General features: G+C 40.0%; 1 protein-coding gene across 1 annotated transcript in view; it reads right to left on the reverse strand.

The window, feature by feature from the left end:
• Positions 1-13528, reverse strand: part of LOC109972647 (centrosomal protein of 162 kDa) — a 41509-nt gene that overhangs the window by 18272 nt on the left and 9709 nt on the right. Inside the window, 12 exon segments of the mRNA XM_020621654.1 lie at positions 444-610; positions 1220-1448; positions 2253-2316; positions 2318-2518; positions 4027-4108; positions 4420-4626; positions 5113-5187; positions 5479-5509; positions 6286-6347; positions 6436-6515; positions 8836-8995; positions 10095-10241. Of these exon segments, the coding sequence (XP_020477310.1) occupies positions 444-610; positions 1220-1448; positions 2253-2316; positions 2318-2518; positions 4027-4108; positions 4420-4626; positions 5113-5187; positions 5479-5509; positions 6286-6347; positions 6436-6515; positions 8836-8995; positions 10095-10241 (1505 nt within the window).

Below are 13528 nucleotides of genomic sequence, written 5' to 3' on the forward strand. Positions count from 1 at the left end.
AGCTATGCCCGGCCGGGCCCCATGAGGGGAGGCCCGGTCACCAGGCGCTCGCTTTCGAGCCCCAATCCCGGGCCTGGCTCCAGGGTGGCGCCCCGGCTGCGCCATGCCGGGTGACGTCACGGTCCTTGATTTTAATTTATTCATAAAGGGCTTTTGAACTGCTCTTAGTCTGACCCGTCACCCAGGACCTGTTTGCCTTGGGAGACCCTACCAGGGACATATAGCCCCCAACAACATAGCTCCTAGGATCACTCGGGTACTCAAACCCCTCCACCACAATAAGGTGGCGGTTCAAGGAGGGGCTCTATTCAGCTGGAGCAATCTACAGCTGTATGAGATCACCTGTATTTTTCATCATGCATAATAAAGACGGCTTTGTTTTTATATCACAGTAGACATTAGATGCACACTCAAAGTCAGCTGGAGGTAAAGTATCTTCTTACATTGTTGTTTGGAAGATGATGTGTCAGCCTCATTTCTTGAGGACCTCTGACTTCCAGAGTATCTGTAGTGTCCCGGTGACTGCTGGTGTCTATCTGCTGTTGGAGGACAGCCACTAAGGATTGAACAGATGCCACCAGCTGACTGCTCACCTTCAAGCCTGGCTCAACTAATTACATAAACAGAAAAGGTCTTCAGTACCATAACATCAATCAATCAAATTTTATTTGTATAGCGCCAAATCACAACAAAAGTCATCTCAGGACACTTTACAAACTAAGGTCTAGACCTTACTATTATCACTATTATTACAGAGGGAAAACCCAACAAATCCCCCTTGAGCAAGCACTTGGCGACAGTGGGGAGGAAAAACTCCCAACATCAAATATAACACATAATTAAGTACCTCCAAATCATGCTCACACATTATGAAGACATACAGAGATTCAGAAATTAAATTTGATACATTACAGACACAGGATCGCATGAAGAGACAGCAAAAATACATATATGCTGAGTAAGAAAGTCACATTTGGCACGTGTTTTACGCCGGACGCCCTTCCTGATGCAATCCTGACTCGAACCTGAGCCGCAGCGGCGAGAGCACTGCGCCTTAACCACTAGCCTTAAATAAAATGTGCACAAAATAAAGGGGCTGAATATCTTCTACAGCAACTGGCATAATTATAACAGTATCACAGAGAGGCACAGAGCCTTGTCCTAACTATTTGAGCTGGTTCATAACTTTAATGTTTTGTGTGTGAGTTCCATTACTTACCTGTGGAGTCATCTTTTTCTTGGGTGTCGGAGGATTTGACTTTTAGACAATGTTGTGAGGAATGGGAAACAGAAGAGTGGGTTGTGGCTTTAGCAGCAGCTCTGCTGGTTCCTGTTGACCTGGAAGTCGCTGCTGTTTTCCCCTGGTCTTTTATGCCTCTCACAGAAGGAACAGTAGGTTTCCTCACTGAAGCTGTAGAAGCATGAGAAATGGTGGAAATACGGGTGTCCTGCAAAAAACATCCACAATTCATCATGGCTACACAAGAGTGTATTAAAAGAAAAGGTAGGGAACACTTCCCATTCAATCTGACGGTCCTTGAGAGGATCTGCCAGGAAGAATGGGATAAACTGCCCAAATCCAGTTGCGCAAAGTTTGTAGAGATGCAAGACTGGAAGCAGTAACTGCCGCCACAAGGGCTTCTAAAAAGTGCTGAATGAAGGCTCTGAATACTTTTGTATGTGAGAAACTTCAGTTTTTGATTTTTACGAAATTTGTAAAAATTTCAAAAAATATGTTTCACTATGTCATTATAGGCTATTATGTGTAGATTAGGAAGAAAATAATTAAATCAACAACACAGTGTGCAAAAACTGAAAGGGTCTAAATAGTTTTTAAAGTGACAGCATATGTAGCTCCATACATTATTAAGACTGGCTCAGCAATCCCAAACCCAGTCTACAGCAGAGGCTCCCAGAACACCATCATTACAGAGTACCGAGTGCAGACTGATGGGCAATCATTAATTTCATCCATTTACTATTTAATCTACAAGACAATAAAATGTGTTAAAAGTTAAGAGGTCTGAATACTTTCTGAAGCCACTTTATAGTTCTACCAGGTTAATATCAGGAACTTTCCCATACTCACAAGAATAACTTAGCACTGTATAATTACAATAATTCTAATAAAAAGTGACTCTTTATACAATTTTATCTGTAAAATTCAATACTGTTGCTCTAAATGAGCTGTTAAATCAAGTCTTTAATCTCTAAAACAACTAAAGTCCAAGCACTGTTGAAGTTTGTCTCACTGGTTGTTTCTTAGCTTTGGCAGCCTGAGCAGTCTTGTAGGAAGAAGGGCTCTTGTGATCCTGCATCATGCATCAGACTCTTGACTTCCTCTCTGATGTTCCATGGCAGATCATGGTTGAAAGGTTTTGGGGAGCTGGATGGGTGACTCATCAGTCTCTCAGTCTCAGCCTGATCTGGTCGTGTCAGTTGAGACTTTGTGTAAGTCTCTTCTGAGACAGTCCTTTCCAAGGAGTCAGAGGTCTTTTCTTGGTCAGGCTCCACAGCTCTGTAATCAGAAAATGCAGAGCAAAAACCACAGTAAACACATTCTTTCTGTATCGTACAGACAGCAAAGACGGGCTAATGATGCTCTATACTTGGCCTTTTAATTTGCCTGCGGGTTTGGTGGCTGATAGAAAATTTTTCAGAATACAAACGGTTTCTTTAATAAATGTGAACGTTTTTACAAAAAGGAGAGACCAAGTGTAATAACTAAACTCAAATGAGGGAAATTCAACATGGTGTCTGCTAATGGCCCTGAAGGCAAACATGCTCCTTATTTCTGCAAATGCCACTTGGCAATTACATTTCAAACTTTAACTTCAAACTCATTTACAACAGAGAAAGATCTCTGTGTGATGTTTACTGTACAATATAGTGTTGAAAAACTGTGCCCTGGGTCGTGTTCTTTATACATGGTTAACCAGATCAGATTGCTGATGATTTGACAGGAGTCTGAATTTTTGGTTCTTTAAAGCTGGTTTAAAATTCCTGTGGAGCTGTTGCCTGAGCAATCCTTACGCCCACCTGCAGTAGTGCAGCTTATGAACAGTTAGCTGGATCATGACAAGACAATCCATACATGAACTCATTTTCAGGTTCCCTCTCTTAGAAATATGAAGAAAGAATATCCATACAAGTATCATTTTAGATGAGAAGACACAGGTTATTGAGAAAGCACTACAATCTGTATATGTAATTATCACAATGTAATTACCTACACTCATACATGATAAAAAATACAACAAAATAAAAGTCTAAACAATAAAAAAAAAGAACATATTCAGATTTTGAGAGAGACTGAGCTAAAAGATGAGATCAACTAAAAGATTGACTGTTAAAAGACCAGTGGAGACACATTTAATGTGACATTAAAATGGGAATGTGTCATTTAAACTAGGGATACACTGATTTCACTTTGCAGTTACATGAGGCAGATGTGTTGGAAACCCCTCCAGCATGGATTGGTGTAACAGATTCATGGACATAACTCTAATTTTATATGTTAATGGTGTTATTCTGTTTTGTGTTGTGCTCCACAAAGTTTCCACTGGCTCAACACTTTCATGATTGATAGTTATAAGGAAATGCAGTCTACTACATGTAGACTGTGAGTGATATTGTCTGCGTGCTTGGCAAGGTTCTTCGCTAAGGACAAGCAAGATATAGTGATGATTACAAGGCTGCTGTATAAATGACTAATAACCCCATCGCTTAAAAAGCTATTTTACTTGCATACAAAATTTTCAGCAAATTTAGCTCTGCAATTAATGTTTAATTTTCAACAACCTGCTCATGTCCTCATATAAAATGACTATTTTATTAGCACTCTTTCATTACAAATTTAAAAATAAGCCATTTATATCTGAAAGTGTTAATTTTGAGGTTTACCATAAAATACTTTTGCATGATTCAACTACCTTTCAATACACCTGCACTTTTGTAAATTTTGCCTTAAAGTCTTGTTGCTTTGACGAGAGGTCCAGATGAATTAGATGATTTTGCAATCCTAACCTGACAGGCTGGAGGGTGAACCCTCGGATATGGTCCTTCTCTGGTCGAATAGGCCTCATCAGCTCTTCTGCAGTGGGTAGCTCTAAAAACAAACACAAAAAATACTACAGGCCTGTCATGATCTTAGCATATATAAACACATCAGACAGTCATGTGTTCCATTTCAGACGTCTCCTCCTTTCATGGAAATGGCCCATAATGCTACGACCTCTGGTTAACAAAAAAGCTAGTATGCTGAAACTGTACACTCTCCCCAATTAGAGGATTACACCAAAACCACTATGATTTTAAGGGTGCCCACCCAGGCTTTCAGAGACAAAAGAAGAAATGTACAATTATACAAACAAGGGACTCCACCTCTTCCACAAACACTGGAGTATCACAGTGTCTAACCTGAGTCATTGGTAGAAGCAAGCTGAAGAGACTGCCTGGCATTTAGAGGAAGGGAGGCTGGAGACACATGTCTGTAAACTGTCCCCCTCTCTTCCAGAGATGAATAATGGTGATTATGGTCCTGTGAATCCTCTGCTACATGGATCTGTCTATAGGCCTCATGAAGAGCCTCCATCTCTGAACCTCCACTCTGCACATACAGCAGGCCTGTACAGAAAACATGTTTAATGTATTCTGTCAAACACAGTCCAAAATAGAACTTAAATGATCCCATGGAGAAACTGGATGGAATCATGCACTAATCCTTAGATTGTATGTTCAAAAATCATTTCTTGTGAGAAAACATATTTACAACTGGGGTAACACAGTGGGGGAATGGTTAGCACTGTTGCCTGATAATGTAAAGATCTTTGGTTCCCTGGGGCTTTTCTGTGAGAAGTTCTCCCAGTGCCTGTGTGGGTTTCCTCCAGCTCCCTCCCACAGTCCAGAGATGTGCAGTTGAAGTTAATTTGCAACTCTGAATTTCCATATGTGTGAATGTGAATATGAATGGTTGTTGGCTATGGCTTGAGCCCCAACGCAACCCAAGCATATGCAAGTATAGTTAAAGAATGGATGGACTTCAAGTTTGCATTATACTGCCTGTTGCTTGTTTTATTTCACCTCTAATGTTACTTCTCTTTTTTGTGTTACCTCTGTTCAGTGATCCTGCTTTGTCCTTCCTTATGTCTTCTCTGCCAGTGTCATCCAGAGAATCATACAGAGAAACTGAGACAGTGGTTAAGACAAATACAGCAGTGAACAGCTAATAAAGATAAAGTTTGTTTATACAGTAGGCAGCCTTTAATTTGAACTAATACTTCTGAGAAATACACAAACACACACACACATTACTGGTAGTGAGGTCATTATAATATTACTAACGTCATTTTCACTGTATTGTACCATTTCATTATATAAATATGGTATACAACTTGTTTTGTCTTTGGCTTCAGCCATCAAACTCCATGCACATTTTCGTTGGAAAGATGTTATTCCACCCACTCCCCAGTGCCTTACCTTTGGCAAGAATTGAAGATATCTTAGACTTCTGAGAAACAAATAATATGAATTACTGAATCAGGCAGCAATATAATATGTCAGTTTGTGATATTTCAAAATAAACAAAGAAAGCTTAGAACATGTGTCTTCACCAAGCGGCAACCTCCGAGGCTGAGAAATGAAGCCAAAGCAAAACCTGCAGTTCCTCAAACTGGCTCCAAAGGGGAGTCAATCCCAATAGACTCCCAGGTTAAAATACCCAACTTTAGAGCAGAAATAAACATGTTTACAGCCTGGTGGTACAAACAATGGTTTTGGTTGCTTTAGCCAATTTCCCCTTCCATGATAACTGTACAGGTGGATTTTTTTTTTTATAACTTACCAGTTAAAATTATGTTGAGACTAAAAGTTGCACATAATTAAGGGCATGTCCGCCTTGAGTGACTGGTGAGAGGTTCCCATTATAGATGGCTGGCCACTAGTTATTAACAAGCTCCACCTGGCCTCAGGTCTGAACCAATACAAACTAAATCAGCATGTTAAGCTGCTTTTACCAATGTGAGCATTCATCACTTTAATCAGTTTAGAGTGAAATATGCTGCTCTTGAACCAACTGGACTGGTAAACTATCAAGTTCAGGAGGAGCTCAGTGGTTTTTGAATGGTCTCCCACCCCTCTATGACCATCTATTAACACAACTGAACTTCACTAGTAAGCAGATCATGAGTTGAGACTGTCACATAAAGTGTTATCAAGTTCAAGAGGGGAGTCACTAAGGCCCTAACACATGAATTTATTCATTATATCTATACTTCAACTACAAACCTCCTTTAGTTGCTCATTCCCATTTTCCTCAGCCTCAAAATCCTCACTATAATGTGGAGAACCTGTAAAAGAAGAAATAGAAAGGAACTGATTAAGACACACCGTGAGCCACAAAACAAAAAAGGTCTGTCAAGCACTCATTACTCTTACCTTGAGAGATTCTTATGCTTTCTGCAACTCTGACCCTACTTTGATCATCATCACTCTGCTCCACTGCACCCTCAGTTTTCCTGCAGTGAAGATATGCATCCAAAACAATGCAGTCACTACCCTGATTTTCAGGGACAGAGGAGCAGCAAAGCCACTGCCCCAGGGGTTACAGAATGCGCTTAATATTTACAAAGATAAAGCTACTTAATAGGCCTGCATAATATAAGGAAAATCTGCAACACAGTGTCTGTCATAAATCCAAAATAATTCCAAATAGCAGAGGTGCTGTTATTTTTCATCACAAGAGCATCATCAACAATTTTCCTTTATCTTCTCTTCTTCCTCTGGGACTGTCACCTCACTGTGTAGGAGACAGCCCTGGACACATTTCTCAGAAACAGTTGGAGATGGCTGTGAGCTACACTTTAACAGACACGGGCAAACAAAACAGACACATATACTGACAACCAGCTACTTAGTTCTTTTGTAAAAGTATACTGCTTGAAAACACTTCCAATCAAGCACAAATCTAAACTTTATGTGGTTTGTCCTGGTGTTCTCCAAAGAAGGGCCTTCTTCTCCTCATTCTGGTGCACCAAACAGCAATTTCCTGTTGGTAAGGCAAGACTCACTTCAACTGGTCAATTGACACAGAATCCAACCACTGGTGACAGGATATGTTTGAAAATTGAATGTAAATGTATAGTGTGTGTAAATACTTTTTTTTCCCCCATTCATCGCATTTAGGCAATCTTCTGTAGTGTGTAAACTGCACGTTCATATGATGACGGTGAAAACACACTTTATTAGTCGAGCACTACTATTTAGCCAAAGCCATTTAAACTAGTGAAAAACTGAAACTTTGTGAAGAGCAGCCGAGTAGCAGCAAACAGGAGCCTGATAGATTTGACTGGCTCACAGAGGGTTCAGTGGTCCACGGTAGGTGTCCACAACTAGTTATAGAGAACTCATGACCTTGATTCTTGTCTTAAGTTACAGAATCAGAAAAGGCATCAATTCTGCAGCACTACAATTATAGTAGATGAGAAGGAATGTAATGCATACACTCACCTTCCACTTTATCAGCTACACCTGTACAGTTCAGTGGAACATTCAATTATTTATTATTGACACCATAGCTATAGGTGGTGTTGTACTGGACGACATTATATTCAGACGTGTAATATTCTGACCCTCTCATGTATGTAGCTGGGGAGCACAAAAATATAGACACCTCTTAATATAATGTAGTCCAGTATGATCTCAATAATAAACATATAATTGAATTTATACATTTAGTACTATTTTACCAAAAACTGAAACATTTTGAGCTTCATAAACACAGATGTTAAGACAGAAGTGTTGCATCAAAGTGCATACAATTGTACAGGTGTACCTAATAAATTATGATGTATAATAATGATAATGATAACAATGAGGATAAAGATAAATGATAAAGATAATAATAAAGAGGCTGGTAAGTGTATATACACACATTTAAAATAACAGGAACAAATAAAAACACCTAAAAAAAAACAGGGAGAAAGTCTATATGGAAGCCTATCCATAAAATCTGTGGTACACAAACAACTGAATTAAAAATGGAAACCGCATGGATTGCAACCACGAACCATGTGTACCCATTCTTGAGTGGCATGAAGAAATGATTTTTGGTCATTTTTGCTCAATTTGATAGTTGACAGACAAAAAACAAGGGAAGAATAACAGGGGTATGACACGCAACAAGGGTCCCCCACCCAGGAATCCAACTGTGAAAACTGCAGTTATATCCTTTGTGCCACATTTACCATTTTAAGTATCCAGAACAAAATTTACCCATCCGGGCTCATCATACAAGTTGTGTACAAACAGTGTTCTCCACAGGTGAAACAAAAGGTCTTGATCTGAATGAATTCTAAAAGTAAGCACTTGGCCAAAATATACTAAATTCCATATCCAGTCTCTGACTATGCAATTTCCATTTACAAAGCTCAGACTGAAATATGAAAAACTGAAAACAGAGGAGAGCAACAGCAGTGACAGGGGTCAGTGGAGAAACAAGAATGTTTCACATTGTTGGACATTTATGGAGAAGCTTCTGATCAAGCCAAACTGGTAGGAACATGCTATAACGAAGCAGTTTTTGAGGACATGGCATGATTTGACCCTCATACAAGTTATACCGTTGTTAGTCTTGAATGCTTGTGGCTCACGTTTCAGTTAAGTCTGCACGTGTGGTAGTTTAGGACCTCTGTGAGGTTCAACAGAGTTGCATATAAGTCACTTACAAACATGAACATGAAACATCAATACAATAACATCAGATCTGACAAAAACATCAGAACTGACCATTAAGGCCTGCAATAGGAGTGTCATATCATACCAAGGCAATCTCCATACCTGAGGACAGAACCAATGGCAGAGGTAGTTGAGTCCAGCTCTCTGTTCAGTTTGGAATAATTGATAGCTGATGAGGTGCCTGCTTCTAGTTGGGCAAAAAACTTGGCTTTCTCTTCTTCCTCCTCCAGAGTGTCCAAGCCCATACTGATCATGTGCACAGCTGGTACCATGACATACATATAAAGAGAGAAATCATGACTGTGATCTGTGTTTCTGAAATGAAAATCTGAAAATCTATGTGAGGATAAAGGATAAATGTAAAGTGCAATGATTATGTGGAACACAACATTGAGGGACTGTGGTAAAACATACTTGCTATCTGGAATAGTGATTGTTCTGAAAGGCCTTCACTCTCATTGGACAGATCAGAACATTTTGGTATTAGGCAAAATAGTATATACCCATGTTCCATAGCATATCAAGGAAAGTTATTTATTATTTCACAGTTTCAAGAACTTCCCTGTAGTTTTAAAACAATAATGCCTACTGATAAAATTTATCTAATTAATGTGACGTAGACAAGAACAAACTGCAGAAACGGATGGATTAAGAAGCTTTATTTATTTTATTGTCATTATAACATTGTGACACGTACAACGAAATTTTGTTTGGAGCTGAGGGGCCCCAGGCCACTGCGTGCATACGCGCTGCCTTCACGGGCAACTTGGGGGGTTCAGTGTCTTGCCCAAGGACAGTTCGACATATGGACTGCAGGCACCGAGATTCGAACTTTCAACCTTGAGGTTGGGAGACGACTGCTCTACCCACCGCACCACTGTCGCACCCCCAACCAAGTGAAAATGTTAAATTTTTGCTAAAACTTGCCCATTATGAACTAATAAACTTCTTAGCTACTACAACTAGCAGAAGTGACCTGTTTGCTACAGGTCTGAAGGAGCTGACCAAAACTCTATAAAAAAAAAAAAAATTCAACAGCATCCTGGGCCCACAGTTCAGTCATAATAATCCCTGTTTTAGTTTTTCAAAATACATACTAGTTCTTGTTTACATCCAGATTCCCTATGCTAATATAAAAGTGCTCAAGACTGTGCGCTGTCTGTATGTGTCAATATAATGAGTCAACAAGCTGTTGTTTTACTCTACAGTTATTTGTTTTTGGCATCTACAGTATATATTGATTTGCACTCACCCTTAATGTCTGCTCTATGGTCCACATTCCATGTGGAATGATCGTAGATTTTCGTGGGTGCATGTTATGCATATGTGTGGAAATTACAATAAAGGTGAACCTGACTTACCCTCTGACTCTGTGTTGTCTATGTTGAATACAACTGTGCCCAGCCCTTCTTTCATCACTCCAGTGTCTCCTGAATTCTCATCCTCCTCCTGAATAGGCTGAGACTTCCTCAAAGACTTTCGGAAAGATTTCCCAGATCCCAGCAGGCCTAAACAAAAATGTAATTTAAAACTGTAAATGAAAGCATACATTTAAAAACACAGTACAACTGATGGTTGTGTAAGGTAATGCAAGATGTGTATGTAGGTCATGTCACATACAGTGGAAAGAAAATGTAAATGCACCATCTGGAATTACCTGTTTGTTTTTTAACACGATTCGATGTTCATTTAAGTCAAAAGTACAAATAATATACATGAACAATCAGAATTTGTCATGTCTTTATCGAACCCAGACTTTAAATATTTAAAGTTCTGGTAGAAAAAGTTAACCCTTGGATTTAAGAACTGGTCGAAGTTAGCATTAAACTCAAACAAGCACTTCCTGTAGCTGTGGATTAGAACTGTACAACATTCACAAGGACTTCTGAACCATTCTTCCTCAAAGAACTGCTTCAGCTCAAACATATTCCCAGGATGTCTATTGTGAATGGCTCTCTGAGCTCAATCCACAGCATCTCTGCTGGGTCAAGCTCTGGACACTAACACACCACATAGCAGATTTTCTTAAAGTAAATCAATTATTGGAACCTATCAAGCAGTATACCTTGTATTTCGCCCCGCATAACCTCCCGGGTTGACGCAGCCCATCATGCTTTGTTTTTCCACTGTAGGTCGAACAGTGTTCAGCACTGTCACCTCACGGCAAGAAGGTTCCTTATTCAAGTCCCGGCTGACCCAGGGCCTTTCTGTGTGGAGTTTGCATGTTCTCCCTGTGTCTGCGTGGGTTCTCTCAGGGTACTCTAGCTTCCTCCCACAGCCAAAAGACATGCAGCTTAGGTTGACTGGCGGCTATAAATTGCCCGTAGGAGTGCGTGTGTGTGGTTGCTTGTCTACATGTCAGCCCTGTGATAGACTGGCAAACTGTCCAGGGTGGACCCCGCCTCTCGCCCAATGTCAGCAAGGATAGGCTCCAGGGCCCCCGCGACCCTGTTCAGGAATAAGCGGTATAGGTAATGGATGGATGAATGGATAGATTTTCTCTGTGTTGGGTCTCTATTTAGAGGAGGGAGGAGCTGGGACCCTCTCACACACACACACAAGTGAGCTGAGTGAGAACAGATGTGGAGGATCACGCCACCGTGCAACAATCAGCCAGTAGAAGAGACTGTATGAGCAGTTTATCAAACAGCTGTTGAACAAGCAGAACACAGACTTGCAGAACAGTGATGTCTTCACCACTCTGCCCATGGTCCACTCACTGAAGTGCCCATTTTGCCTCTAAACCAACAAGTCAAGTCCTCGTTGGACGTCTAAACCAATGTAAGTGCCTCTGTACACACTGTGCTTATAATGCTAATGACTGAGGTGTAAAGAGCGGCCATTTAACCAGTCACAGTTGACTGCACTGCGGGCAGCACCCCCTACCCCCTTGCATTCCTGGAACTTCATTTTAGTACTACCTCCAGTGGGATGCCGAAATTTTGTTTCCGGAACGCACTTCCAAAGCGGGCAGAAGGCAGTAGAAACAAACACAGAACCTGTGATGAGCGTTACTTGGCTCAACAAATCATGTATAAAACCAGGTACTTACAAATGTTTCGCTTAATTTTTTTGCCACTGTAGGTTAATATAACAAATCTGAAATTAAAATTATCAACTATAAATAGCACATTTATTGCATTTCAAGGTATTTGCTTTAGTGTCTTTATTTACCTGCAAACTGAGGACTGCATGTTCTTCATCTACACACTGCTACTACAGGTTCTACATGAGGACAAATGTATTAAAATGATCATACCTGATTTGGTAACTATCAATGAGTATCAGTGGCAGGTGGGCGGCTTGGTCCAAATTGTAACTACTGGTTGATGGGGTGTGGATGAACATCCTATGTTTCACTCAAGCCTTAACACCTGACAAAGATGTACTGTATAAGCAGAAACTATGCATGAATTACTTGCAAGTAAATATTAAAACGACTATCAAACTGTGTACTCATCTCTCAGCAAACAGTCATACAGTATCTTATTTGACTTTGTCTCTACCTTTCTAACTTGATACTTTCAAATCTTATAGTTCAAAATGCTGAAAATATCATTTTCTTTACACATCCTCTTTTGTATTAAGATGGATAAAAAAAAAAAATCTTACAGGCTTTGTGCACTTTCGTGTGACCATATACTGCCACCCAGTGCCCTTTGAATTATATCTACTCATTCACAGCATTTTTTTAATTAAGTGAATTAATATGGTTTCTGTTTTGCTATTTACAAAAGCTAATTAATTTTGAATTGGAACTGTGATTTAAATGACAGATTATAGATACTTTGCTGAAAAATGTCCCAAGCACACATACAGTGCCACCACTACATTCCAGCTATTTCAGGAACAATCACTCTAGTATATCAATCACAATCAGGCAAATTCAAGTTGGGAAACTAAAGACAATTAAATGGCTAAAGCAGTTTTTCAGAATGTTTTCCTATGAGCATGAATCAGAATGAGCCTCCATTAGGTAGTGAATAACAATGACGGAACCCATTACCTCCTATGTAAAGCAAAAAGATTAACAGAGAAAGACCTAAAAATTAAGAGCTACTGGTGTCTATCACTCCACTGCTGAGGGCTTAATGCAACACTACCAATGGGTTAGGGATCTGAGTTGAAGTTATCATCTCCAGTGTCCACCTGGGTGTGACTATTATGTATCTCGTCAGGGCTGATCTCTCCTAATACACCCTGGAGGTTGTCATGAGTGGAACTGCTCAGAGTATCAGAGCTCAAGCCATCAGATGGAGTTCTACATCTTTGTACAGTTTGGGAAACCTCCAGAAGTGTATTTTTGTGACTCTTGTCCAACTGAACTGGTTTATCCAGAGCTTTGTACTGTAATATTTGAGTTGGATGAACTTAGGTTTCTTTTATTCCTTACTTATATGTTTCACTATTGCATTGATGACTGTTAAAACTGCTTAGTATCTTCTGTTTGTCTGTTAAAAGAATGTGTCTGCAGGAGGTCTGCGCTTCAAACTGAACCAAATGTGTGGTATTTACTGTTCATTTATTAGGGCTTGTGTACGCAATGGACCTGCCCTTTGAAGCTAACTAAATGTTCTGCATCTACTGTTCGTTTATTAGGGTTTTTATGGACAGGACTGTCTGCTCTTTGAAGATGGCCAGATGTTCGTGTTTCTGTTACTTACCGTATGACAACACAACATTCACACACTATTTGGTTTGCATATTTAGTTGCTGACGTGAGCAGAGGCTGGCTTGCTCACGCCTATGGCCAATACCATTAGGAAACGTGAACGTCCAACCTTTGTCCAGAGCG

This window comes from Monopterus albus, unplaced genomic scaffold (assembly GCF_001952655.1).
Source record: "Monopterus albus unplaced genomic scaffold, M_albus_1.0 scaffold264.1, whole genome shotgun sequence".
NCBI classification, from domain to species: Eukaryota; Metazoa; Chordata; class Actinopteri; order Synbranchiformes; family Synbranchidae; genus Monopterus; species Monopterus albus.